General features: G+C 45.9%; 1 protein-coding gene and 1 non-coding gene across 8 annotated transcripts in view; one reads left to right on the top strand and one right to left on the bottom strand.

Annotated features, from left to right (window-relative positions):
• The window catches only part of PXMP4 (peroxisomal membrane protein 4), a 34,583-nt gene extending 13,949 nt beyond the window's left edge, over positions 1 to 20,634 (bottom strand). For 2 of the 7 annotated variants that reach the window (XR_006703237.1, XM_045444865.1), the window contains exons 1-3: positions 20,458 to 20,634; positions 13,367 to 13,429; positions 5,721 to 5,800 (exon numbers count right to left, since the gene is read on the bottom strand). Coding sequence is in view for 6 of the 7 variants with exons in the window: in XM_045444865.1 (XP_045300821.1) it covers positions 5,721 to 5,800; positions 13,367 to 13,429; positions 20,458 to 20,570 (256 nt within the window). In the remaining variant the exon portion in view is untranslated. Of the gene's footprint in view, positions 1 to 460; positions 661 to 5,211; positions 5,801 to 7,157; positions 8,418 to 10,081; positions 10,281 to 13,366; positions 13,430 to 20,457 lie in introns of those variants that run through there. The other 5 variants (XM_045444863.1, XM_045444867.1, XM_045444862.1 and 2 more) reach the window with 5 other exon arrangements.
• Positions 9,727 to 9,829, top strand: LOC123581724. The gene has a single exon (XR_006703965.1). It is a non-coding gene; the product is annotated as a U6 spliceosomal RNA (small nuclear RNA).
• Positions 20,635 to 25,313: the final 4,679 nt, after the last annotated feature.

Here is a 25,313-nt window from a genome sequence, read left to right as displayed (position 1 = left end):
GGAAGAGAGGATCTGAGGCAGGTTCCATGCTGACAGCAGTGAGTCGGATGCGGGGCTCGAACTCACAAACTGTGAGGTCGTGACCTGAGCCAAACTCGGACACTCAACCGACTGAGCCACCCAGGTGCCCCAAGATTTTATTTTTAAGTAATCTGTACACCCAATGTGGGGTTCAAACTCACAACCCCAAGATCAAGAGTCACATGTTTCATTGACTAAGCAAGCAAGGCACCCCAATAATCCTATGTATTTTATTTATTTTTAAAGTTTCATTTATTTATTTATTTATTTACAGACAGAAAGCGTGAGCAGGGGAGGGGCAGAGAGAGAGGAGAGAGCAAGAATCCCAAGCAGGCTCTGTGCTGCCAGTGCAGAGCCCGACCCGGGGCTCGAACCCAGGAACCATGAGATGATGACCCGAGCCGAAGTCACACACTCAACCGATTGAGCCACCCAGGCGTCCCTCCTATGTATTTTATTTAATGGGTTTAAATACAGCATTCTGAGAAGAGTCCATAGGCTTCACCAGATGCCAAAGGGGTTCATGACACACATTAAAAAGACCCCCTAAAAAGGAAAGTCATAAGAGCTGATGTGGTCTGGCCCTGATCCTTCCCTCAGCTGACATCCAGCCCATGAGGACAGTATGACGGAGGAAGCCTGGAAAAGCAATGGGAACAAGGTTTTGGATGGAGACCCTATGACCTACATTTCCATTTTGCCTGTTTTCCCGTCTTGTTTGTGAAATCGTGACACCTGCAAAGCTCTGGGCACGGAGACCTGGTGCAGAAAGCAGGGAACCCTCCATGAGGAAGCGTCTCTAAAAACAATGCCAGAAGGGAGCCCAGCTTTCCCTCTGTCGTCCACCTGGACCCCTGCGGCCTGTAGCTCATGAGCGAGTCCTGCAGGAGACTCTCTGGTTAAAATGAAACCCCTCTTACCCAAATGCTCTTCAGGGCTGAAGGAAGACACACTCTTTCCCTATCCATCTGGAACATGACAAGGGGAGGGGAAAAGAAATAACGTTTCTTTTTATAAATACCCTCTAATTCGTTAAAGAAAGCAGCCCAGCTGAAGTCACAGATTGTGGCGACATGGGGTTCGCTCTGGGGGGTGGAATGCGTGCAGCACGATGTTCTGGTTTAGGAGAGCATCAGGTTCAAAGCTTGATTCTTGTAAACCCGAGCAAACGATGGAGAAAGAAACACCATCTCTAGAATTCTTTCTGGGGCCTGCGACGTAGAAGGGAGCAGGGAGCAGGGAGCGTCACAAGAGGCAGTTTCTTGGCATCTTGGCCTATGAATCATTGCTCTCACATGGGCCTCACGGACCCATCTCTGATTTGAAAGTGGAGCAGCAGAAGGCCCCAAATTAACCTCAGTTTTGTCCTTTCCCTTTCACTGGGAGCTCCATCGGCCTGAACGTGGGGTGTCACCGATGGTAATATCTGGATATCTAGGGAGGTTCACCTTTACACTGATCACAGTAACAGCCTGCCTGAGGGGGTGATGGGGTAGAGTTGGGGTGGGAAGCAGCTCAGAGAAAGGGCTCACTTTCATATGAGATTATTGATCAAAGGGAAACGGAACACGCAGAGGACAAGGAAGAAATGCCAAAGACTTGTTGAGATGACAGTGTGATATAAAGTTTCTCATAAGACAGGAGTGCCCGGATGGCTCAGTCGACGGAGCATGTGACTCTCGATCTTCGGGTTGTGAGTTCGAGCCCCATGTTGGGTGTGGAGATTACTTAAAAATAAAATCTTTTTTTTGGGGGGGGGCGCCTGGGTGGCGCAGTCGGTTAAGCGTCCGACTTCAGCCAGGTCACGATCTCGCGGTCCGGGAGTTCGAGCCCCGCGTCATGCTCTGGGCTGATGGCTCAGAGCCTGGAGCCTGTTTCCGATTCTGTGTCTCCCTCTCTCTCTGCCCCTCCCCGTTCATGCTCTGTCTCTCTCTGTCCCAAAAATAAATAAACGTTGAAAAAAAAAATTAAAAAAAAAATAAATAAATAATAAAAAAAATAAAATAAATAAATAAAATCTTTTTTAAACGTTTCTCACAAGACAAAGATAGGTGGCTGTGTACAGAATATCTCAGAAAGGCTGTACTAGTAAGTGCTAACAGTGAATGCCCCTGGCAAGAGAGGGGGTTTGAGGGTGGAGCTTGGGGGTACGAAGGAACTTGACTTTTCCTTGTGATCTACCTTTTGTACTGTGTGAGTTTTGCTGAAAAATTATTTTGTATAGTCTTACGTGTCAGAAGACTTCATAGGAATGTGGCAGGTCCTTAATAAACACATTAAACCATTGTACTATTTCAGGAAGTAGCATTTATAGAGTGCCTACTGTGTGCCAAGGGCCCTTTGGCAATGCTCGTTTTACGGATCTTAGGAAATGGAAGCTCGGCTAGGAGGGAGCCAAGTGGGGACTCCTCCCAGGTCTGCTGGAAGCCAGAGCTCTGCTCCTCAGCAAGGACCACACAGCCTTCTTCCCTGGAGTGAGCAGTTGGAGGCACCAGATGCTCTGGCAGGATCCAGAGAGATGCCATCTGTGAGGGAAACCTATTCTTAGAGAGCAGAGACAGTCGCTGGTGTAGCCGGCCAGGCCCCCACAGCAGTGGGGGGATGCTAGGCAGGCACACAGCCAAGGCTCTACCTTTAACTGGGGGGGGGGGGTAGGACAGGCTAAAAGTGGGGGGTACTCAGTTCTTAGGACCACACTTCCTCCTACGTTGGGATGCTATATTAGAAATAACAGCAAACATTTATTGAGTGCTTACTTTATATTCGTCATGTTGTTTAATCCCCCAGGCCATCCTGTGAGGGGAGTGCTATCAGAATGCATATTTTACAGATGAAGAAACAGAGGTACAGAATGGTTAAGCCATTTGCCTAAGGAAACAGGGCTGACTGAGCCCAGGCACTTTTGCTGTCCCCAGTCGGCATGTTATACGGACTCTCAACCTGCTGCACTGGAGGCCAATTTTAGTTTGGGTTTCCTCAATAGCAGACCCCAAGACAAGGATTTCAGTGCAAGTGGTTTATTTGGGAAATGGTTCCAGGAAGTACTCATAGGGGCATGACGAAGGGAGACAGAGAAGGGAGTGTTATCAAGCAAGTGACCACTGCGGGCAGCCCGAGTTCAGTCCCGCTGGGGAACTCTGGGAGCCAGTGTGGAGCATGTGCCTCGGAGTTACCCTACCCGGTGATAATGGGGGGGGGGGGGCATTCATCAGTCATTGGTTGAGGGCTGCTCCTGGGATGTGGTAATCCTCCAGACCTGCTGTGGGGCGACAGAGCAGACTCCAGTAACAAGAGAGGGCCTTCAGGCAGAGACACAGGGATGGCAGGTGGAAAAGTTGGCTGGTGTGCGGTGAAGTGGTAAGTTGGAGGAGATATGGGTGCAGCACCCCCAGCATCTGCTTGCTGATGACCACCCCTCTCCCCCGCGTAACCTTGGGATCTCATTCAGCCTCCACAGAGTGAATTCAGAGACCTTCCAGATCACCTTCTCCAAACGTGTAGTACAACACCATGGCTGAGAACACTGCTATTGGCATCAGATGTGATGCCACCATGATTACCTAACAGCTCTGTGACTCAGTTTCCTCACTTGTAACAAGGGATAATGGCTGGTTGCATATCATTCCCTACTGCCTCGTTACTCAAGGTATGGCTTAGACCAGCAGCACCACCAGCGGCACCTGAAAGCCTGTGAGAAGTGCAGAACGTCTGGCCCTACCGCAAACTCACTGAGTCAGAATCTACATTTTAATAAGATCACCAGTGACTCATGTGCACATTTCTACTAGTAATTTCTAAAATATAAAAAGAGACTGAAGTATTCTTACTAGACCAAGGGTCTCAAATTGGTGGGCCATGGACCAAATCTTCCTGGAGACCTGTTTGATTTATCCAGCACACTGATTTTTAAAATCAGACTGGCCCGTGAGTCTCCAGTTGACCGTGTCCCCACCACTCCCTAGTGCACATTTTCATTTATGCCCCTTGCCAGGTCCCTGTGGGCACCTGAGTTTGCACCCCCGGCCTGGAACCGATCCTATAACCAGCTAACGTTTGCATAGCTTAGGTTTCTAAATTTAACATAAGGCACTGAAAAAAAACCCATGGGCTTTGAACTCAGACAGCTCTGGGTTCAAACCCTGATTTGGCCATCATACTAGTTGTATTACCTTCAGCAAGTTACTTCCCCTTTCTGATCCTGTGTCTACATCTGTGAAATGAGGATCAGAATACATACTCGCAAGGTCACTGCATGGATTAAAAATAATATGTGCAAAGCACCGGGAGGAAGTAGGAGCTCACTAAATGGAAGTAATTAGTAGTAATAGCAGCTGTTGTAGTTATACAAGTTCAATGAGGACACCCGCTGTGTTTTATGATTATCCTCATTTTACAGGAAACTGAGGCTCAGAGAGGTTAAGTACCTTCCCCAAGGTTACATAGTGGTGGAGTGGGGACTCAAACCCATATCCCCAGCTCTGTATCCGCACTGTCCACTAGAATTTTCTGTAAGGACAGAAGTGTTCTATATCTGTGTAGCCACTAGCCACATGTGGCTGACTGAGCACTTGAAAAATGACTGGCCCAAATTGAGACATGCTATAAGCATACAACACATACGTGACTCTGATGACTTAGTACAAGAAAAAAGAATGTAAAATAGCTTGTTACTTTTTATATTAATTACATGTTAAAATGATAAAATTTTAGAAATATTGGGTTAAATATATAATTAAGATTAATCTCACCTGTTTCTTTCTACTTTTTTTAATGTGGCTACTAAGAAAAGCTTTAATTACATATATGGATCCCATTGTGCTTCCACTGGACAGTGGAATTCTAGAGCTTCTCCAAAAGAACACCTGAGCAAGGAATATAGTATTTTCTAAAAACATATTTGCAACCCACTGCCCACCAGCAAGGAGCACTCTGTTACTTAAGAATGATTGAAGACCGGGGCGCCTGGGTGGCGCAGTCGGTTAAGCGTCCGACTTCAGCCAGGTCACGATCTCGCGGTCCGTGAGTTCGAGCCCCGCGTCGGGCTCTGGGCTGATGGCTCAGAGCCTGGAGCCTGCTTCCGATTCTGTGTCTCCCTCTCTCTCTGCCCCTCCCCCGTTCATGCTCTGTCTCTCTCTGTCCCAAAAATAAATAAACGTTGAAAAAAAAAAAATTAAAAAAAAAAAAAAAGAATGATTGAAGACCGTACACACCAGTAAGAGACTTCAGGGCCCTCCTGTGATGCCCAGAGGGGGTGTCTTTCCCTGGTCTCACAGAAGTCAGCAGCAGAGCTGGAATCATGTCCAAGGCTCCACAGCCTGAATCGCCACTTGGTCCACCGCTTGGGAGTACCTAACGGGACTTGGAAATCAGTGCTTTTGCTTCAGCAAATGGAACCCTGGGACAATAGAATCTGGAGTCTGAGAACCATGATCTTGAGAAGAAGGATCCACTGGGAGGATTCACCGATGGAGCCAATCTCGGGTGCAGATGCCCCCATAAGCACCTTGGGAGCACGTTACTTTGAGGGAAGGCTTTTGTTGTAGAGGAGGAAGTCTGAGATATCGTGCCATACATCGCTGTCCTGATACAGGTAGGTCATGGAGGACTGCAGTGAGGGTTGTAGAGTGCACTGGTGGTACTCAAAGAGCCACAGCACCAGCCCCCACACTATCCCAGTGAGCAAAGGGGAAGGGTCCCACCTGGGTTCGGGAATGTAGCCCTTCTCCACGCCGAGGCGGCACAGGGCAAACAGGAGTCGTGACAGCAGGTACATGTTGATCTGCAGGAAGGGAATGACAGGGGATTACAGGAGGGCCCAGCCACTGGGAACCTTCTCCCCCTGACCCGTGCACTGGGGCACCTACTGTGCAGAGGACTAGTGTTTTTCTTTTTTTTTTAAGTTTCTTTATTTAGAGGTGCTTGGGTGGTTCAGTCTGTTGGGCATCTGACTCTTGGTTTCGGCTTAGGTCATGATCTCATGGGTTCATGGGATTGAGCCCCATGTCAAGCTCTGTGCTGACAACACTGAGCCTGCTTGGGATTCTCTCTCTCTCTCCCTCTCTCTTACTGTCTCTCCCCCACTTGTGCTAATGCTCTCTCTCAAAATAAATAAACATTTAGAAAAGTAAATAAATAAAGAATAAAGTTTTAAAATTTATTTTAGTAATCTTTACACCCAATGTGGGGCTTGAACCTATGACCCTGACCAAGTTCAAGAGTCTCATGCTCTTCTGACTAAGCCATCCAGGAGCCCCTGGAACAGTGTGCTGGTATGCAAGGTGATTTGAAATAGTATGTAGCGGGTATTTTAACATTGCTATTCATTTCTTAATTTATCATTCTTGTTAATTAAAAATTTTAGAAAATAGTGGCACCTGGGTGGCTCAGTTGGTTGAGCGCCCGACCTTGGCTCAGGTCACGATCTTGCGGTCCGAGTTCAAGTCCCATGTCAGGCTCTGTGCTGACCGCTCAGAGACTGGAGCCTGCTTCAGATTCTGTGTCTCCCTCTCTCTCTGCCCCTCCCCTGCTCGTGCTCCCTCTCTCTCAAAAATAAATAATCATTTAAAAAAATTTAGAAAATGAATACATTTACATGTTTCAAAACTAAAAGGTAACTTGACACCAAAAAATACAATGCGCGCGCGCACACACACACACACACACACAATTAATAGGTTGGATCTTATCGAAATTTAAAATTGCGAAAAAAATAAAAATAAAAATAAAAATAAAAATAAATAAATAAAATAAAATAAAATTGATTGCGAAAGCCCCCATGAAGAGCCTGAAAAGAAAAGCCACAGGTGAGAGAAAATATTCACAAACACATATCTGACAAACTGGTATGTGGAATATATTTAAAAAAAAACTTCTTAAAAATCAACAGTAAAGAAAAGAAACAATCCAATTAGAAAATAAGCAAAAGATGAGAACAGATGCTTCACTGAACTGGTTATACAGATGGAAAATAAGGACATGGAAAGATGTTCAACGTCATTAGCCATTAGGAAAATGCAAATTAAAACCGCAATGAGAAGCACTGCACACCTATCAGAATGGCTAAAATTAAAAATGTGATCAACCAATGCTGGCTCGGATGTGGAGAAAATGGATCATTTGTATATTCCTGATGGGAATGTAAAATAGTACGGTCCTCTAGAAAATAGTTTGGCAATTTCTTAAAAAATTAAACATGCAGGGGCACCTGGATGTCTCAGTCGGTTATGTGACCAACTCTTGATTTTGGCTCAGGTCATGATCTCACAGTTCGTGGGTTTGAGCCCCGCCATCAGCGTAAGAGCCTGCTTAGGATTCTCCCTCCCTCTCTGCCCTCCCCTAATCGCATGTCTGCATGTGCGTGAGCTCTCTCAAAAAAATAAATAAACTTAAAAAAAAAAGTCAATCCTCAAAGGTTACATACAGCAATGACTCTACTTCTAGAACATTTTTGAAATGACAAAATTTCAGAAATGGAGGTCAGAGGGGTCAGGGAAAAGGAGGGGTAAGAAGATGGTGTGACTAGGATTCCTAGGCCTTAGAAGTTCATAAACCAGTGCCATTTCTTTTATTTATTTTTTTTAAGTTTATTTCTTTTGAGAGAGAGTATGCACCCACACAGCAGGTGAGAAATAGAGACAGAGGGAGAGAGAGAATCCCAAGCAGGCTCCATGTTGTCAGTACAGAGATCTACGCAGGGCTCAAGCTCACAAAATCTGAGATCATGACCTGAGCTAAAATCAAGAGCTGGACACTTAACCGACTGAGCCACCCAGGCGTCCCAGACCAGTGACATTTCTAACAACAACAACAACAAAAACTGGGGAAATTTTCTCAAAATACAAAATGCTCATATCCACAGACTCCACAATCCCATGTTGAGGAAATTTCAGATGGATTGACAGACAAACGCCCAAAGACGCAGACTGCAATGTGTGTGTACTGGCAAAAGGCTAGAGACCCCCTTGTCCATCCAGAGGAGATTGGGAAAATCAAGCCTGGTCTATCCACCCAATGGAGAACTTTGCTGATGTTAAAAAGAATGAGGGATTGACAAGAAAGGTTTCCAAAATACATCATTCTGTGAAGAAAAAGTGTGGTGTGATCTCATTGGAGGAAAACTCCTGATATGTTCAGACACAAGCACAGACAATTTCTGAAGAGCACACAAGACACAGTTGAAGTGTTCATGGACAGTGGCTGGACAATTAGCGGGGGGTGGGAACTTTCTTTTAAATCCTTTCTTTTTTTAAGTTTATTTATTTTGAAAGAGAGAGAGCATATGCACACGCACAAATGGGGGAGGGAAAGAAAAGAGGGAGGGAGACAGAATCCCAAGCAGGCTCTGCCCTGTCAGATGTGGGCTCGATCTCATGTCTCACCAACAGTGAGATTATGACCTGAAACGAAATCAAGCGTCAGACGCTTAACTGACTGAGCCACCCAGGTGTCCCTTTTCAATTTATTTTCTAGTTTTATTGTGACCATACCCCAAGCGCCTAGGAGTATGCCAGGCACACAGGGGTGCTTAGTCTGCATTTTTTAAAATGTGAAAATAAAACATTTTATAATTTGAAAGTATTTAATAAATTTGAGGGAGGCAAAAAGAGGGGCTGCCAACTTTTCACGATGACCAAAAAGGACTTAAAACAATAACTAGCATTTCATTTCACAAAAAAAAGAAGAAAAAAAAAAAAAGGATTTTAACCTATAAAAAGGACAAGTTAAAGAATAGATCATTCTTCGAGCATAATATGTTATGTTTTATGGGGCGCCTGGGTGGATCAGTCGGTTAATAAGTTATGTTTTATGGGGCGCCTGGGTGGATCAGTCGGTTAAGTGTCCGACTATAGCTCAGGACATGATCTCACGGTTTGTGAGTTTGAGCCCCATGGCGGGCTCTGTGCTGACAGCTCAGAGCCTGGAGCCGGCTTCGGATTCTGTGTCTCCCTCTCTCTCTGCCTCTCTCCCACTTATGCTCTGTCTCTCTGTCTCTCTCAAAAATAAGTAAAATGTAAAAAAAAAAAAAAAAAAATTTTTTTAAATAAGTTATGTTTTATGAATATCTTACTCCAGGCCAATTTAAAACTTTTTCTTTTAATGTTTATTTTTGAGAGAGACAGAGACAGTGTACAAGCAGGGGAGGGACAGAGAGAGAGGGAGACACAGAATCTGAAGCAGGCTCCAGGCTCTACGCTGTCAGCACAGAGCCCGACATGGGGCTCCAACTCACAAATGGTGAGATCATGACCTGAGCTGAAGTCAGATGCCTAACCAACTGAGCCCCCCAGATGTCTCGTAGCCACTTTTTTTTTTAAGTAAGCTCTACACCCAATGTGGGGCTTGAACTCATGACCCATGATCAAGAGTCATATGCTCTACTGACTGAGCCAGCCAGGTGCCCCCAGAGTGGTGGTGTTTTTTTTTTTTTTTTTCCGCATTTCACTGCACAGTGTTTTTTGGTTTTTTGTTTTTACAACGTTTATTTTATTTTTGGGACAGAGAGAGACAGAGCATGAACGGGGGAGGGGCAGAGAGAGAGGGAGACACAGAATCGGAAACAGGCTCCAGGCTCTGAGCCATCAGCCCAGAGCCTGACGCGGGGCTCGAACTCACGGACCGCGAGATCGTGACCTGGCTGAAGTCGGACGCTTAACCGACTGCGCCACCCAGGCGCCCCTGGTTTTTTGTTTTTAAATTTTTGCTCCAGTGCTCGCTTCGGCAGCACATCTACTAAAATTGAACAATATAGAGATTAGCATGACCCCTGTGCAAGGATGACACACAAATTTGTGAAGCGTTCCAGATTAAAAAAAAAAAAAAAGATCTTTGTTCCAGAAAACAGCACACACACTGAGTTTTGGGAACGATGGAATTTCAGCAAGCCGCTTGCTTGGTTTACAGATAAGGAAACTGAGGAGAAAGTGACCTTCCCAAGGTCACACAGGGACTGGTGAATCACAGACCCTTGGACCTCTACCTCTTTGACCCCTACCTGGACCACGTCCCTCCCACCCCCCACCCCACCCGCAGCCCAACCCCTATCCTGGGGCAGGGTCTTTACCTGACTGTTGATGTTACTGTTATCTCTAAACACCAGCAAGGCTCCGATGAAGGCAGCCAGGAACGAGTGCACCTGGTAGGTCTCGCCCTGCACGTGGGACTGCAGGGCACAGAGCCCCTTATAGGCGAACACAAAGCGGGCCAGGTTCCAGGAGTGGGTGTACGTGGCCTGCAGGACGGCCCGCAGCTTCTCCTGGAGGCTGCACAAACACAGGGAGCCCCCATGAGCACAGGCCCACTGTTCCACGTTCACTCACTGGGCGTGCAAATGTGAACCAGGCGAGGAGCTCACGGCCACTGCTCTTTCAGCCCCAGGCCTCTAGCTTCCATGTCGTGGGGGCTGCTGTCCCATTGGATTCAGGCCTTGACTCCATGCCACTTCCTCAGAGGGCCCTTGCCTGACCACCTGACTCAAAAGAATGCCCATCATATCCTGTCCTCTTTTCCTTCACAGCTTTTACACCAGCTGACACTTATATGCTTGTTTATTATTTCTCCCCACTCCCACCCCACTCCAGTGCAAGCTACTGAAGAGTGGTGTCTACATCTGAACAGAGCCTGGCACATAGTAGGTACTCAATACATGTTTTTTTGGAGTGAGCTGTGAAGACATTAATGAGAGAGTAAGGGACAGCCTACTATGTACTGGAGCTGGGGATACGATTCTGAGGGAAAGTGCTTGCTGCCTTCATAAGATATACGATCTAAAGGGAGAGCATAAATAATCATGAAGCAAGGGTCAAATTTCGACCTTGACCAGAGATGATCCTGGGATCTGAAGGATTGATGAGGTGTCAATGAAGTCAAGAGGGGAGAGGACTTGCATCCGGGCAGAGGGATCAGCACATGCAAAGGTTTGGAGGAGGGACAGAGAGTAAGGAATAAAGGGACAGAGAGAAGCCATCAAGGCCTGAGCAAAAAATATGGGGGGAAATGATGTGGGGAGAGGAAGGGCCATGCTCTTCTGTCTTTATCCTGAGAAAAGTACACATTTAAGTAGGGAAAGGATTCTATTTATCTTTTAAAATTAAGTCACTAGGGGGCAGTGAGGAGAACACAAGGACAAGGGTAGAGTGTACTCTGGGAGTCAATTCAAGGATGACACAACCAACCTAGAGGCTAGATGAGGACCTTGAAGTGGGTCAACTGGAACCTGTGGAAATCGGCCAGGTGAGTGGGGACAGCCAGGAGTCAGCTGGCTCTCGCCTCACAGGAACACAAGCCCCGTGTTGCCAGTTCTTACTCTTTTTTTTTTTTGAGCAAACTCTATGCCCAACATGGGGCTGAAACTCATGACCTCGAGATCAAGAGTCACATGCTATAGTGACTGTGCCAGCCAGGCATTAATGCAAGAAAGCTGGATTTCCCAGTTATCAAGTGTTGGTGCTAATCTTGCCTTCAAAATGTTTCGAGAGTCTGACCACTTGCCTCTCACCTACACTGCCACCACGAATGTCTGGGCCACCAGCATTGTTCCTCTTGATCACTGACTGCTTTGTTCGCTCCTCTATCCCTAGCACCTAAAATGGTGTCTGGCACATAGTAGATGTTCAATAAATATTTACTGTTTGAAAGAATGAGTTCAATTTTAAGAAAACGGAGAGCAAAAACCAAAACTAAAATCAGCGAATCAATAAATAAAGCAAAAATACAAGAGGTGTGAATTCGAGCCCCATGATGGGTATAGAGCTTACTTAAAAAAAGAAAGAAAAGGGGCGCCTGGGTGGCGCAGTCGGTTAAGCGTCCGACTTCAGCCAGGTCACGATCTTGCGGTCCGTGAGTTCGAGCCCCGCGTCAGGCTCTGGGCTGATGGCTCAGAGCCTGGAGCCTGTTTCCGATTCTGTGTCTCCCTCTCTCTCTGCCCCTCCCCCGTTCATACTCTGTCTCTCTCTGTCCCAAAAATAAATAAACGTTGAAAAAAAAAAATTAAAAAAAAAAAATAATAAAATAAAAAAAAATAAAATAAAATAAAAAAAGAAAGAAAAGAGCAACCCTAAAAAAATACAAAAAGGGAAAATCTTGTGAGCTGGATTTGGCCAATAGGCTGTCCATGTGTACTTCTTATAAGCTCTAGGTGAAGCTACATACATTAAAAACCAGGCCACAGGGGCGCCTGGGTGGCTCAGTCGGTTAAGTGGCCGACTTCGGCTCAGGTCATGATCTCACGGTCAGTGAGTTCAAGCCCCGCGTCGGGCTCTGTGCTGACAGCTCAGAGCCTGGAGCCTGTTTCAGATTCTGTGTCTCCCTCTCTCTGACCCTCCCCTGTTCATGCTCTGTCTCTCTCTGTCTCAAAAAATAAACGTTAAAAAAAAAAAAAAGTTAAAAAAAAACAAACCAGGCCACAGACGCTTAGTTAGCTAAGTGTCTGACTCCTAGTTTCGGCTCAGGTCAAGATATCACGGTTTATGAGTTTGAGCCCCACATTGAGCTGGGATCTCAGCTCTGTGCTGAGAGCATGGAGCCTGCTTAGGATTCTCTCTCTCCCTCCCTCTCTCTCTGCCTCTCCCCCGCTCATGCACGCTCCCTCTCTCTCTCTCAAAATAAATAAATAAACTTTAAAAAGAAAAAAAGCAATGGTTCACCCAAGGAGGACCCATGGCCAAATAAATCTCAGCATTAAAAACGAGGCCACAGAGTAGTTTCTGAGAAGTGCAATGAGGGGAAAGTCACAGGGGTTGGAGGAAGACCAAGAAGTTTGAGTAAGGGAGGGAGGTCATGGACAGTTTTCCCAAGGAAGTAACCCTCATAAAATTGGTATTGGTTGCCAGGAAGGAAATAAAGGTAGGGCAGAAGAGGAAAGAGCATGCCCGGCAGGGGGTGTTGTATAAGTAAACGTGTGGAGGTGGAACCACATGTGGCATGGCAGCGAGTCCTATGTGCCAAGGGCACTGCAGGCTGGATGTAGGGGAAGAGTGTGGGGATGCAGCTGAGACCAGGCAGCAGGGGGCCTTTTTTTAAAAGTTATCTTAAAGTTTTTTTAAGTCATCAGTATACTTAATATACACTGTTATCTTCATTTCAGGTGTACAATGTAGTGATTCAACAACCCCATACATCATCCAGTGCTCCTCGTGGTTAGTTGCAGAGGGGCTTTTAAGGAAGGAAGTTGGGCTTCTCTGGAGGATCGTGGGAGCCAGGGGAGTTTTTGAGTAGCAATAATAGATCAGACTCGTACTTGAGATGGTGGTGATGGGGGATAGGCTAGACCTAGCTAGGAAGCTAGTGCAACCGTCCTGGTACTGAGGGCTGAACATACTCTCTCCCAGTTTGAGGAGGGGGTGGGTACCTGCCACTCCGGAAGAGAAAGGTCATGACCAGCGCGTGAGGGGCCCGGATTTTGACTCCGTAGCTGCAGAAATGAAAGGAAACAGTTACTATGGCGTCACTGCCTCACAGAGTCTCCCTGGGCAATCTGACTCCTCGCCCCCTCTCCAAGCCTAATCCTAACATCGTCCTGGAAGGGGAGATAATGCTGGCTTTCAGGTTAGATCTGGGTTCAAGTTAGATCTGGGTTCAAATCCCAGTCCTAACACCTTCTTGTAGTGTGGCCTCGGGCTTGTTATTTAACTTCTCTGAGCCTCAGTTTGCCTAACAGTAAAAGGGGATGTCAGCCTAGAGGGCTGGTTATAATTCCAATGAAAGGGGACCATGTGTGTCAAAGGCCTCCACCAGCCTCACCCAACTGGCTGTGTGGAGTTGCTCCCTCGGTTCCACACTGACTTACCATTGCAGCCAGACTCATTTTTTTTTAAAGCATAAATCATATCACATCCCAATTTAAAAGCCGCCAATACCTTTCCCCTACTCACAGAATAAAATCTGGGCTCTTCCCACAGCCTTGAAAGTGCTGCAAGATGTGGCCCCTGCTTACTTCTCCTACCTCTTGCCCCCTATTTCTCCTGCTCCATCCAACCCCCCCTGGCCTTTCTGTAGGTCTTTGGACTGCCAGTTTCTCCCCTGCCTCTGGGCAGGCTGTTCCCTCTGCCCAGACTGTCCTTTACTCCTCATGTAGCCACTGCTTCCTCAGCTCTCAAGTCTCAGCTGGGGCCTCTGTGGAGGCTTCTTTTTTTTTAATTTTTTTTTTTTTCAACGTTTATTTATTTTTGGGACAGAGAGAGAGCATGAACGGGGGAGGGGCAGAGAGAGGGAGACACAGAATTGGAAACAGGCTCCAGGCTCTGAGCCATCGCCCAGAGCCCGACGCGGGGCTCGAACTCACGGACCGCGAGATCGTGACCTGGCTGAAGTCGGACGCTCAACCGACTGCGCCACGCAGGCGCCCCGTCTGTGGAGGCTTCTTACACAACAGCCTAGGTTAGGGTAATATCTGCATTGCCACAGAGCCCCAAGCTTCTCTGTGGTACTCTACACTCCTGGGTTAATGATTCAATTTCTCATAACTACTTATTCTATTCTAATTATCTCTTTCTTCCACTAGACTGTGGGCTTCGTGAGGGACTGTGTTTGATTTGTCCTCCACAGAGTCCCCAGCACCTTGCATGGTACTTCACATATAGCATGTGCTTAGTACATGATGGCTGACTGATTCTGGAACAACCTTTAATTATCTGTGAGGGAAGGTAATTTCTAGAAGGTTCTATCTTCAGCTTGGTTTATCTTAAAGTTAATAAGTTCCCTAAAATAGTTGCTGAATAATATAATTCCTTCTACCTGTTCAAAATACACCTCTTTCCAACTATTATAGACAGGAGGACCTGAGCTTTGTAAAACCGGATTTAAAAAATAAAAAACACTGGAAAGAAATATGCCACAATGTTAGCAATGTCCCCAGAGCTGGAGAAGTAGGCGAATTTACTTTTATCTTTTAACTTTTCTATACTTCCAAAATGATCTATAATGATTAAGCTTTGCTTTTAAAATTAAAGCAACTGGAATAAACATTTTTTTTAAAGTAGGCTCCATGCCCAATGTGGGGCTTCTTGAGCCCATGACCCTGAGATCAAGAGACACACGTGCTATGTACTGAGCCAGCCAGGCATGCCGAAATAAATTTTAAAAGTTACAAGCGTCCGACTTCAGCCAGGTCACGATCTCGCGGTCCATGAGTTCAAGCCCCGCGTCAGGCTCTGGGCTGATGGCTCAGAGCCTGGAGCCTGTTTCCGATTCTGTGTCTCCCTCTCTCTCTGCCCCTCCCCCGTTCATGCTCTGTCTCTCTCTGTCCCAAAAATAAATAAACGTTGAAAAAAAAATTAAAAAAAAAAAAAGTTACATAAAGGCCTCTTTTTAAGACTCAAACCTCTTCCCCTGACCCTTCTTGTACTTCCTCATTTGAGCACTGGGGATTGTGTGAACATGAATACTTTCATCCTCATTGTTTTTCATTTATTTTTTAAAGATTTTATTTTTATTTTTTATTTTTTTTTTTATTTTTTTTTTCAACGTTTATTTATTTTTGGGACAGAGAGAGACAGAGCATGAACGGGGGAGGGGCAGAGAGAGAGGGAGACACAGAATCGGAAACAGGCTCCAGGCTCTGAGCCATCAGCCCAGAGCCTGACGCGGGGCTCGAACTCACGGACCGCGAGATCGTGACCTGGCTGAAGTCGGACGCTTAACCGACTGCGCCACCCAGGCGCCCCCCTAAAGATTTTATTTTTAAACAATCACACCCAACATGGGGCTCAAACTCACAACCCCAAGATTGGAGTTGCATGTTTCACTCACTGAGCCAGCGAGGTGCCCCCTCTGTTTTAACTATATTCAAGTGGGTAGTAGAAAGGAAATACTGTAGTATTTGGTGCCAAAGCCCTGCCACGTTTTACTGTGTGAACTTGGATAAGTTACTTAACCTCTCTGAGCCTCTCTTCTCCCATCAGTAAAAAGTATTCTCCATTTCAGACTTGCTTCTGGCAGTTAAGGACGTAGCACATGTGAAAGTTCTAGTCTCTTCCTTCTTGTTCTTGACTGGACTCCCTCTTATCCCACCAAGTTCTCCAGCTGCCAGGCCCTGATCTTACCAAGCTACAAGGTCTAAAAATCCTTGGCACAATGACCATGACTACATATTGTCATATGAGTATCTGTGACTGTTCACCACAGGCTTGTTAGAAACAGCAAAAGAGGGGCGCCTGGGTGGCGCAGTCGGTTAAGCGTCCGACTTCAGCCAGGTCACGATCTCGCGGTCCGTGAGTTCGAGCCCCGCGTCAGGCTCTGGGCTGATGGCTCAGAGCCTGGAGCCTGTTTCCGATTCTGTGTCTCCCTCTCTCTCTGCCCCTCCCCCGTTCATGCTCTGTCTCTCTCTGTCCCAAAAAAAATAAATAAACGTTGAAAAAAAAAAAAAAAGAAAAGAAACAGCAAAAGACTGGAAGCGAACCCATGTCCATCCACAGGGAGCTTCTGGATAAATAAACAATGGTCCCACCACTGAGTGGAATACTACACAGATGTAAAAGACGGAGGCAGCTTTATGTGCACCGCAGGATATATTAAAGCACGATGTGTAAAATATAAAGTTGCATCAAACGAGGTAATTCTTCCATAAATCTAAAATTATTTCAAAATAAAACTTGTCTTGGGGCACCTGGGTGGCTCAGTTGGTTGAGCATCTAACTTCAGATCAGGTCACGATCTCGTGATTCCTGAGTTCAAGCCCCACACTGGGCTAGCTGCTGTCAGCATAGACTCCACTTCAGATCTCCTGTTCCCCTCTCCCTTCCCCTTCCCTGCCTGCGCTCTCAAAAATAAATAAAAATATTTTTTAAATAATAAAATAAAAAAGAAAACTTGTCTTAAATGTGTGGGGGGGAAATATATGTATTTGTTTGTACGTGTAGAGAATACTTCTGGAGGGAGACATGAGACTGGGTATAGGTGTCACCTCCAGGGAGGGAGACTGAGTGATAGAAGAATGGGGTGAGCAGGCCTTCATAGCATCTACCTTTTTTTTTTAAGTAGGCTCCACACCCAATGTGGGCCTTGAATTCACAACTCTGAGACCAAGAGTCTCATGCTCCACTGACTGAGCCAGCCAGGCATAGCATCGAATTTTTTATGCCTTTTCTGAAAGTTACGTAATTAAAAAAAAATTTTTTTTAAGTTTTATTTATTTGTTTTTTTGAGAGAGAGAGACAGAGTGAGTGGGGGAGGGGCAGAGAGAGAGGGAGAGAGAGAGAATCCCAAGCAGGCTCTGCGCTGTCAGGATGGAGCCCGATGCGGGGTTCGAATTTACACACCGTGAGATCATGACCTGAGCCGAAACTAAGAGTTGGACTCTTAACCGACTGAGCCACCCAGACGCCCCGAAAGTTACCTAATTTTTAAAAAAGATTTTACTATTAAGTGATCTCTACACCCAGTGCGGGGCTCGAACTTACAACCCCAAGATCAAGAGTCTTATGCTCTACCAACTGAACCAGACAGGCACCCCTAACGTTACCTAATTTTTAAAATATAGGGGTACCTGGGTGGCTCAGTCGGTTAAGCGTCCGACTTCAGCTCAGGTCATGATCTTGCAGCTTGTGAGTTCAAGCCCCGTGTCAGGCTCTGTGCTGACAGCTCAGAGCCTGAAGCCTGCTTCTGATTCTGTCCCCCTATCTCTCTGCTCCTCCCCTGTTCACTCTCTCTCTCTAACAATTAATAAACATTAAAAATTAAAATATATATACATATATATAAATTAAATTTGTAAATGTGAACAAGTTGAAGCCAGTGTTATTGTTGCGATGGCCATGCTGAATTGCTTGTCTCCTGCCTAGCAGTGGGCAGGGCCCCCATCTTGGCCACAGCAAGCTCTCTGGCACACCTCATCCAAAGCCATGTCTCTTTCCCTTGAACAAAGAGGCCCTCAGCCTCCTCCATCTCACCAGGGTGAAAAGGGCCCTTGCTTATACCCCAAACATAAGTGGAATAGTGCCCCCACCTCCGTATATCTGCCAGGTCTCATTCCCAAAGCCCTCAAACTCAGGTGGGAGCCAGTTACTATCATTCACAGGATTACTCTATGTCCTGAAAAAGGGGGGTGCCTGGGGTTTGAAAGGACTTACAGGACATAATGACAGGTTCAACATGATGTCCAGGAAGAGCCTGGTCTCAGCAAACTAACATTTAGGGAGGACATTTAGGGGACAGCCAGGACAATTTGACTATTAACTGGACAGTAGTCAACACTATAGATTATTATTAATTTATTAAGTATAATCATGATAATTAGCCATATAGGAAAATGCTCTAATTTTTAGAGATGCACACTGACATATTGAGGAGTAGAAATCACAGTGAATTCAATTTTACAAAGCTTATATGTCTTAGTCGTCCAAGACTAAATGGATAGCGTCTCTGAATGGATAGCGTCTCTGCACAAACCGCATATTCTTTTCCCCCTCCAGGCCTTTGTTCAAACCATTCCCTCTGGTTGGGATGCCCTTCTCCTCCTGGAAAATTCTAACTCGGCCTTCAAAATATCACCATCACCTCCTCTGTAAAGCATTCCGGGCACTGCCATGGTACTTTAATGATGAATCTCATTAGGACCTTGAACTCTTGGTCCTTACAGATGGGCATGGTGCCTTAGCACTAAACAATAATGGGATCACTGCCTTAGATCACTCCGTTTGAGTGAGGCTGTTTCCATTTTACAGAGAAGGAAACTGAGGCCAGAAGAGATGAAGGCACCCAGCTTTGAAATAAAGGAACTAGGCCTGAGAAGGGCCTGATCTTAGCAAGTGCCTGCCCCGGCTGGGAAGGCTGAGACAACAGGAACAACTGGGTTGAAAGTATATATACAAAGCTAGCATTGGGAAATGCCCATTGCTGCTTTGTCCTGAGAATAACTTGGCAAAGGGCCACTTATATTATCCCATCTTAGTCACACCTCAGCATGGCTGATAAAACCTTCAGGCCCAACAGGTACCAATTCCACCTGACTCTGGGTTTCCAGAGAAGCCAAGAGCCTGGCATTGGGATCAGGCATCTCTGTGTTTGAATCCTGGCTGTGACACTGGCCAAGTGATGTGACCATAAGTAATGAGTTTACCTTTCTGAGCTAGTCTTCTCATTTGGAAAATGGGGACAATTGCAATTCCTACCCTGTACACTTGTACATTCATTCAGAAAATGTTTGAGAGCATCCTATATACCATGTACTAGGAATACACCAAGGAACAAAGTAGATAAATATTTCTGTCCCTATGAAGCCCACTTTCTAGTGAGAAAGACAGAATATAAAAACAGGATACATAGGTGAACTTAGTGTCAGATGGTGACAAATAGTATGGAGAAAACTTAAGTATGGGAGGAAGTGAGGAGTTCAGAGATGACCTTATTGAGAAGGTGACACTTAAGCAGAGACCTGAAAAGGTGACGGTGTGATCTAGGCAGACGTCCTTGTATGTATGTGTATATGTATGTGTACATACACACACACACACACACACACACACACACACACACACACACCAGCCAACAGATATATATACCAGGCACTGTGCTGAGCATTTCACATACACTGATTCAATCCTCTGACAGTATGATGTAAGTATTATTATCGTCCCCATTTTATAGAAATTGAGGCTTAGAGAGGCTAAATGACTTGCTCCAGATCACACAGGTTGGTGGCACCAAGATTTGAACAAAGTTAGTCTCACCACCATGCCATGATGCCACTAGCATGCCAACTCCAGGAGAACAAATCTTTGGTTTTTTCTGTTGTGTCCCAGTTCTGGCACAGTACACTCTCAATAAATGACAACAGTTATGCATGAGTTTTAAAGGAGGGGGAGCTCCCCTCCAGTTACCAGCCAGGTGAAATGAACCCAAGACCTCCTTTCCAGCAGATCTGATGGCCAAGGTGGAATCAATTTAATGTCGAGCAAATATCTGCAGCTTCTTTCACAGTTGTTCTCATTCCTCAGGCTTATGCCTTAGGAGTTCCCTGGGCAGGACGGGGACTTGGCGCTAGAGTCATACAGATAAGAAGTGAGAAGTGGGATATGAGCCCATGGGCTCCTTAATGGTGGGAGCATAGGCAGAGGGCACCGCTGGCCTGCTAGAGGCCAGTAGCCACTTCTCACTGTGCAGATGGGACCGCTGAAGCCAGGCAGACCCAAGGACACATAGCGGGGTATGGGGGGTGGTGTGGGGAGGGGTGGGCCAAACGAGGGGATACAAGGGCTGGCGTGGGAGGTGGTCAAGGGGCAGGTTGCAAAGCATGTAGAGCCCCAAAACAGCTTAATGGGAGCCCCAGCTCAGAAGGCTCACGGAACCCCAAATCCAGCGCCCACCGCGCTGGACACCTCGGTAGACCGAGGCCTAGGGAGGCTGCTCAAGGGCACACGGCGTTGCGGTGGGCCCAGAATCCACTCCTCCGACCCCAGCCGGACCCACCCTTCAGCCCGGGCCCGGCCCGACCGCCCCACTCACACTGCCCCGTTCCGGAAGCCCTTAAGCATGGCCAACGCAGCGTGGTAGCGGCGCTTGCGCAACAGTGCGTTGACCGCAAGGAGCAGAGCCCGTAGCTGCGGCGGGACGGCCATAGGGACGAGGAGACAGCGCAAGCAGCAGGACCAGCACTGGCAGGGTCCGGCGGCGCACCTTGGAAGCGCGGGGCGGAGCAGCCGTGCCTTTGCACCCATAGGCTCTGTCTGCTGTCACTCTTAGGGGAAGAGCCAATCAAATGGCCCACTCATCTCGCATGGGGAACGGGATGTTGGCACTCCTCCCGAGTAGCGTCTGATTGGAAGAGTTGGAGAGCTTGTAACCAATCACAAATGGGCTCCGCCCGACCGGCCCTAAGGGGGCCAGAATCCTGAGCCCGTATTTGTCCCACCAGATAGACTGTAGACCGTGGTTGGAAGTAGGTGGGTCACCCGTGAGTTTTCAAGGAGGCTTCTTGAAAGAGGAGCTGCCCTCCCTAGTATTGGGATAGTGACCCTGGGAGGAGCCAGACCTCACCTTTACACATGACAGTTCTGATTGGATAACAGTGATCATAGCAAACTTGTCAGAGCATAAATCATATGGCATCTCAAAGGCTTCCATTTATTCTTCAAATCCAAACTCCTTCCCACAACTCACAGGAGAAGACTGTATAATCTGGCCCCTGCTTCCTTCTCTAACCTCATATCCTGTCACTTGCCCCCTCACTCATCTCCAGCAAAACTGGTAAGGATGCCATTCCTTGAGCATGCCAAGAATGCTGCTGTCTCAGCGCCTTTGAATTTGCTATTTCCCTGACTGGTATGCATCACCCCCAGTTCTGCCCATGGCGGGCTCCTTCACAAACGTCAGGTTTCAGATCAAATGCCGCCTCTTCAGAGAGGGCTTCCTAGATGCCCCATCTAAAAGTAGCACTGCCCTCCCTTTTATTTTCTTCATATTAACTCTTCACTCTTTGAAATTATTTGTTTGCTACAAGTCCATCGTCCATTGTCCCTACCAGGTTGTAAATTCCATGACAGCAGAAACTTTGGCGGTCTTGTTTTCTGCTGTAACCCCAGCACTTAGCACATGGTGGGTGTCCAACATATGCTTGTTGAAGCAATACAGTTTGGGGTTGACATCTCCCAGAGCACTGGTGGGTAAAATTTATGTATGTTACTATATGGAGTTGTCATTGGATAACAGCTACACATTGAGTGGTGGCTATGGCTTGTGAAGGTGCCGTATGTGGTACTTGGGCCACGTGGTATTTATCTGGGATATTATTGCCTGAGTCAGTGTCAGAAGATGGTGTCAGAGGTTAGTAAAGGAGGAATTATACTTGACCTATTTTATCACTGAAACTGGATTTTGTTTCTTTTCTCTCTTTCTTTCTTTTTCTTTCTTCCTCCCCTTTTTCTTTATTTCTTTCTTTCTTTCTTTCTTTCTTTCTTTCTTTCTTTCTTTCTTTCTTTCTTTCTTTCTTTCCAGTAATGGTGGACTGGTTTATTCAGTTAATCCTCTGAAAATAGTGGCAATGTTAGATAACATTTATAGGTGGCTATCTTGTTGTGTCTTCACATAGTCTTCCCTCTGTATGTACCTGTGTCCAAATTTCCTCTTTTTATAAGGACATGCTGGATTAGGACCTACCTATATGATACATAACCTCGTTTAATCTTAGTTACTTCTTTAAGGGCCCTATCTCTAAATATAGTCACATTCTGAGGTACTAGGGGGTTAGAATGTCAGCATATGAATTCTTGGGAGACCAAATTCAGCCCATAGCAACTACCATGTCTTGCTATCTCCTACCAATAACAATGAACAAGATGCCAGGGCCCAGTACTGCTATGTGTGTCCTAATTTCCTTTCCCTTGCAGCTAGGAATCTGGTTTAAGCTGCTCATGATGTCTCTCCTCCCCACGGAGAAAGTTTACTTTTCTGGGATGGTTGGAGCACTCATTGTGGAGAGCAACACTGGAAGTTTCCCAAACTTTCCCTCCTCCCTGCTTGGCTCCATACCTAGAATTACTATGTTACTTATACCAGGACTCTCTAAGCTGTGATTTGATTCTGTTCAGTGCCAATCAGCTGGTCCCAGGGAAATGGGACCTAGGACTGGTAGATTTGGGTGGAGGAAGAGATGAAGGCGAGGAGCAGAAAGTTCAGAGCAGGGGGCAGCCTGAATGGGGAGCCTGCTGGAGATGGGTTCAACATCCCTGAAAGCTCATTCAGGTGTTATATCAGTCAGGTAGTCAAGTAAGGAGCATTTCACAGGTTACTCTGCATCAAGCTTTGAGTTCCAACCAACCAGAATGGATCAAGTGCCTCCCCAGCTCAGAGAGCTCCTTTTGATGGGGTGGAGAAACGGGGGGTTTCCAAGAAAAGCATCACATGACAGCAGTAGTACCAGGTACTGTGAGAAACTGGAACAGCAAGGGAGGGATGGATCCCATCTAGGCAGATCAGGGAAAGCTTTTTAGAGGGGGCACAAAGGCAAGCTTGTGGTGTCCCAATGAGGGTGGAAGAATAGCATTTTGGTAAGAGAGAACAGCATTTGCAAAGGCCTGAAGAGCAGATAAAAATCAACGATATGCATATGCACCCGGATATATGAAAATGTATGGAAAGACTTGTGTTGGTGGAATCTTTTACTGTCCAGTGCCTCCCACCATGCTCAGAACTAAACCCCAACCCTCACGCTGGCCTTGTCTGTCTCTCCATTTTCATGTTCTTGTATCCATACCTCACTTATCCTCAGTTGCCCCTTTACAGTCCTTGGCCTCCTTTCATTTTGGCCTCTGAGTCTGCCTTTGCCCAAGATGATTGAGCTGATAAGCTCTGCGTGTTTCCTTTTCTCCATATGACTTCATCTCATTTCTCAAGTCCACCTCCTCAGAGAGTCCCTCCCTGACCACCCAGACAGTAGTTTCCTTTCCTCCAGGAAAAAAAAAAAAAAAAAAAAAAATATATATATATATATATATAGAGAGAGAGAGAGAGAGAGAGAGAGAGAGTCACAGAACATTTCTCTCTCTTTTTTTTCTTGTTACAGCCCATCTTGCCTGCTGGACGATGACTCCATGAAAGCAAGGATTTTTGTCTTTTTATTCATGGCTGTGTCCCCAGTATCTAGAACAATGTCTAACACAACACGTACATAGTAAGTATTTTAAGTTATAGTTAACCTTGAACAACACAGGTTTGAACTGTGCAGGTCCACTTTTATGTGGATTTTTCACAGTACAGTCCTGTAAATATTTTTTCTCTTATTTATGATTTTCTCTCTCTTTTTGTAAGATTTTATTTTTTATTATTTTTTTTAAGATTTTATTTTTTAAAGTAATCTCTACACCCAACTCAGGGCTGGAACTCAACCCCAAGATCAAGAATCGCATGCTGTACTGACTAAGGCACCCCTTTAAAGATTTACTTTTTTAAAGTTTTTATTTATTTATTTTGAGAGAGAGAGTGAACAGGGGAGAGGCAGAGAGAGAGAGAGAGAGGGAGGGAGGGAGGGAGAATCCCACTCATGCTCCACACTGTCAGCTCAGAGCCCAACATGGGGCTTTATTTCATGAACTATGAGATCATGACCTGAACTGAAATCGAGGGTCAGACACTTAACCGACTGAGCCACCCAGGAGCCCTTAGTTTTATTTTTTAACTAATCTCTAAACCTGACGTGAGGCTCAAACTCACAAGCCCGAGATCAAGAGTCACATGTTCTATGTACTGGACCAACCAGGCACCCCTCTTCCTTAAGATTTTCTTAATAACATTTTCTTTTTTTCTAGTTTACTTTATTGTAAGAATACAGTATATAATACATATAACATACAGAATATTTGCTAACCAACAGTTTATGTTATTGGTCAATAGTAGGCTATTAGTAGTTAGATTTTGGGGGAGTCAAAAGTTATACACAGAATTTTCAACTGTGTTCAGGGTTGGTGCCCCCCCGCCATGATGTTCAAGGGTCAATTCTAATTAAATGAATGTGCATGTATTAATATATTACTTAAATAATTGTTGAGAAGCTCTTGAAGGGGAGAGATAATGAGACTCTAAGGCCATTGGATCAATGGTGATGTTAAAGGAAAGACATGGAGGAGGAAGCCTGGCCTCACTCCTGCTAGAGAGTCAATGGGAAGGAGGGTTTAGGGCTTGAGGAGGGTCCTAGGTCTCCAAGGCTCCCAGGAAAGAGGGTGAGGCATACAATCTGGGAAAAGGGTAGGTTCTCTGTGGTGGACATTTGCTCAGGGCTTGCTGTGCAGGGGAGAATAGGAAGGAGAAGGGGTGTAGTGCTGGGGGAGACAGGTGGTATTCTGGGTAAGATGGGGAGTTCACCAGCAGAAATGAGCCTTGAGGGGGCGTGTAGACAAAGGATCTGTGAGGCAACTTATCAGGAGCAGTGGCTGGTAATGTTCCACAAGGGTAAAGTACTCTTGAACAAATATTTTTTTTTACTTTTAGGAGTTAATATATTTATTTAGTGAATATCAGAAAATGAAAGTTGTGATTTTTACGGTTATTGCTTTAGATGAGTCTAAAATAGGTAAAAACAAAAAACAAAAAACAAAAAACAAAAAATACAAAAACAAAAACAATGAGAACATTTAGAGTCAGATCCATGGTAGTCCAGTGGGAGGATTTGGCTACATTCATAGGAGAGAGAATGATTGATGGCACCTCTCTGGTTTCCTCTCCCCGCCACACACTCCCCAACTCTTCCTTGTGACCCAAGTATACTCCTTTGGAAACACTATCACACCTTGTTATTAAGTAATTTTTAAGATTTAATGTTTGTCTGCTCCCTCCATCCCTAACTCCATGGGAAAGGAACACTGCATCCA

The sequence above is a fragment of the Leopardus geoffroyi genome, chromosome A3 (genome assembly GCF_018350155.1).
Source record: "Leopardus geoffroyi isolate Oge1 chromosome A3, O.geoffroyi_Oge1_pat1.0, whole genome shotgun sequence".
NCBI classification, from domain to species: Eukaryota; Metazoa; Chordata; class Mammalia; order Carnivora; family Felidae; genus Leopardus; species Leopardus geoffroyi.
This window is presented reverse-complemented; position numbering and strand designations above follow the sequence as displayed.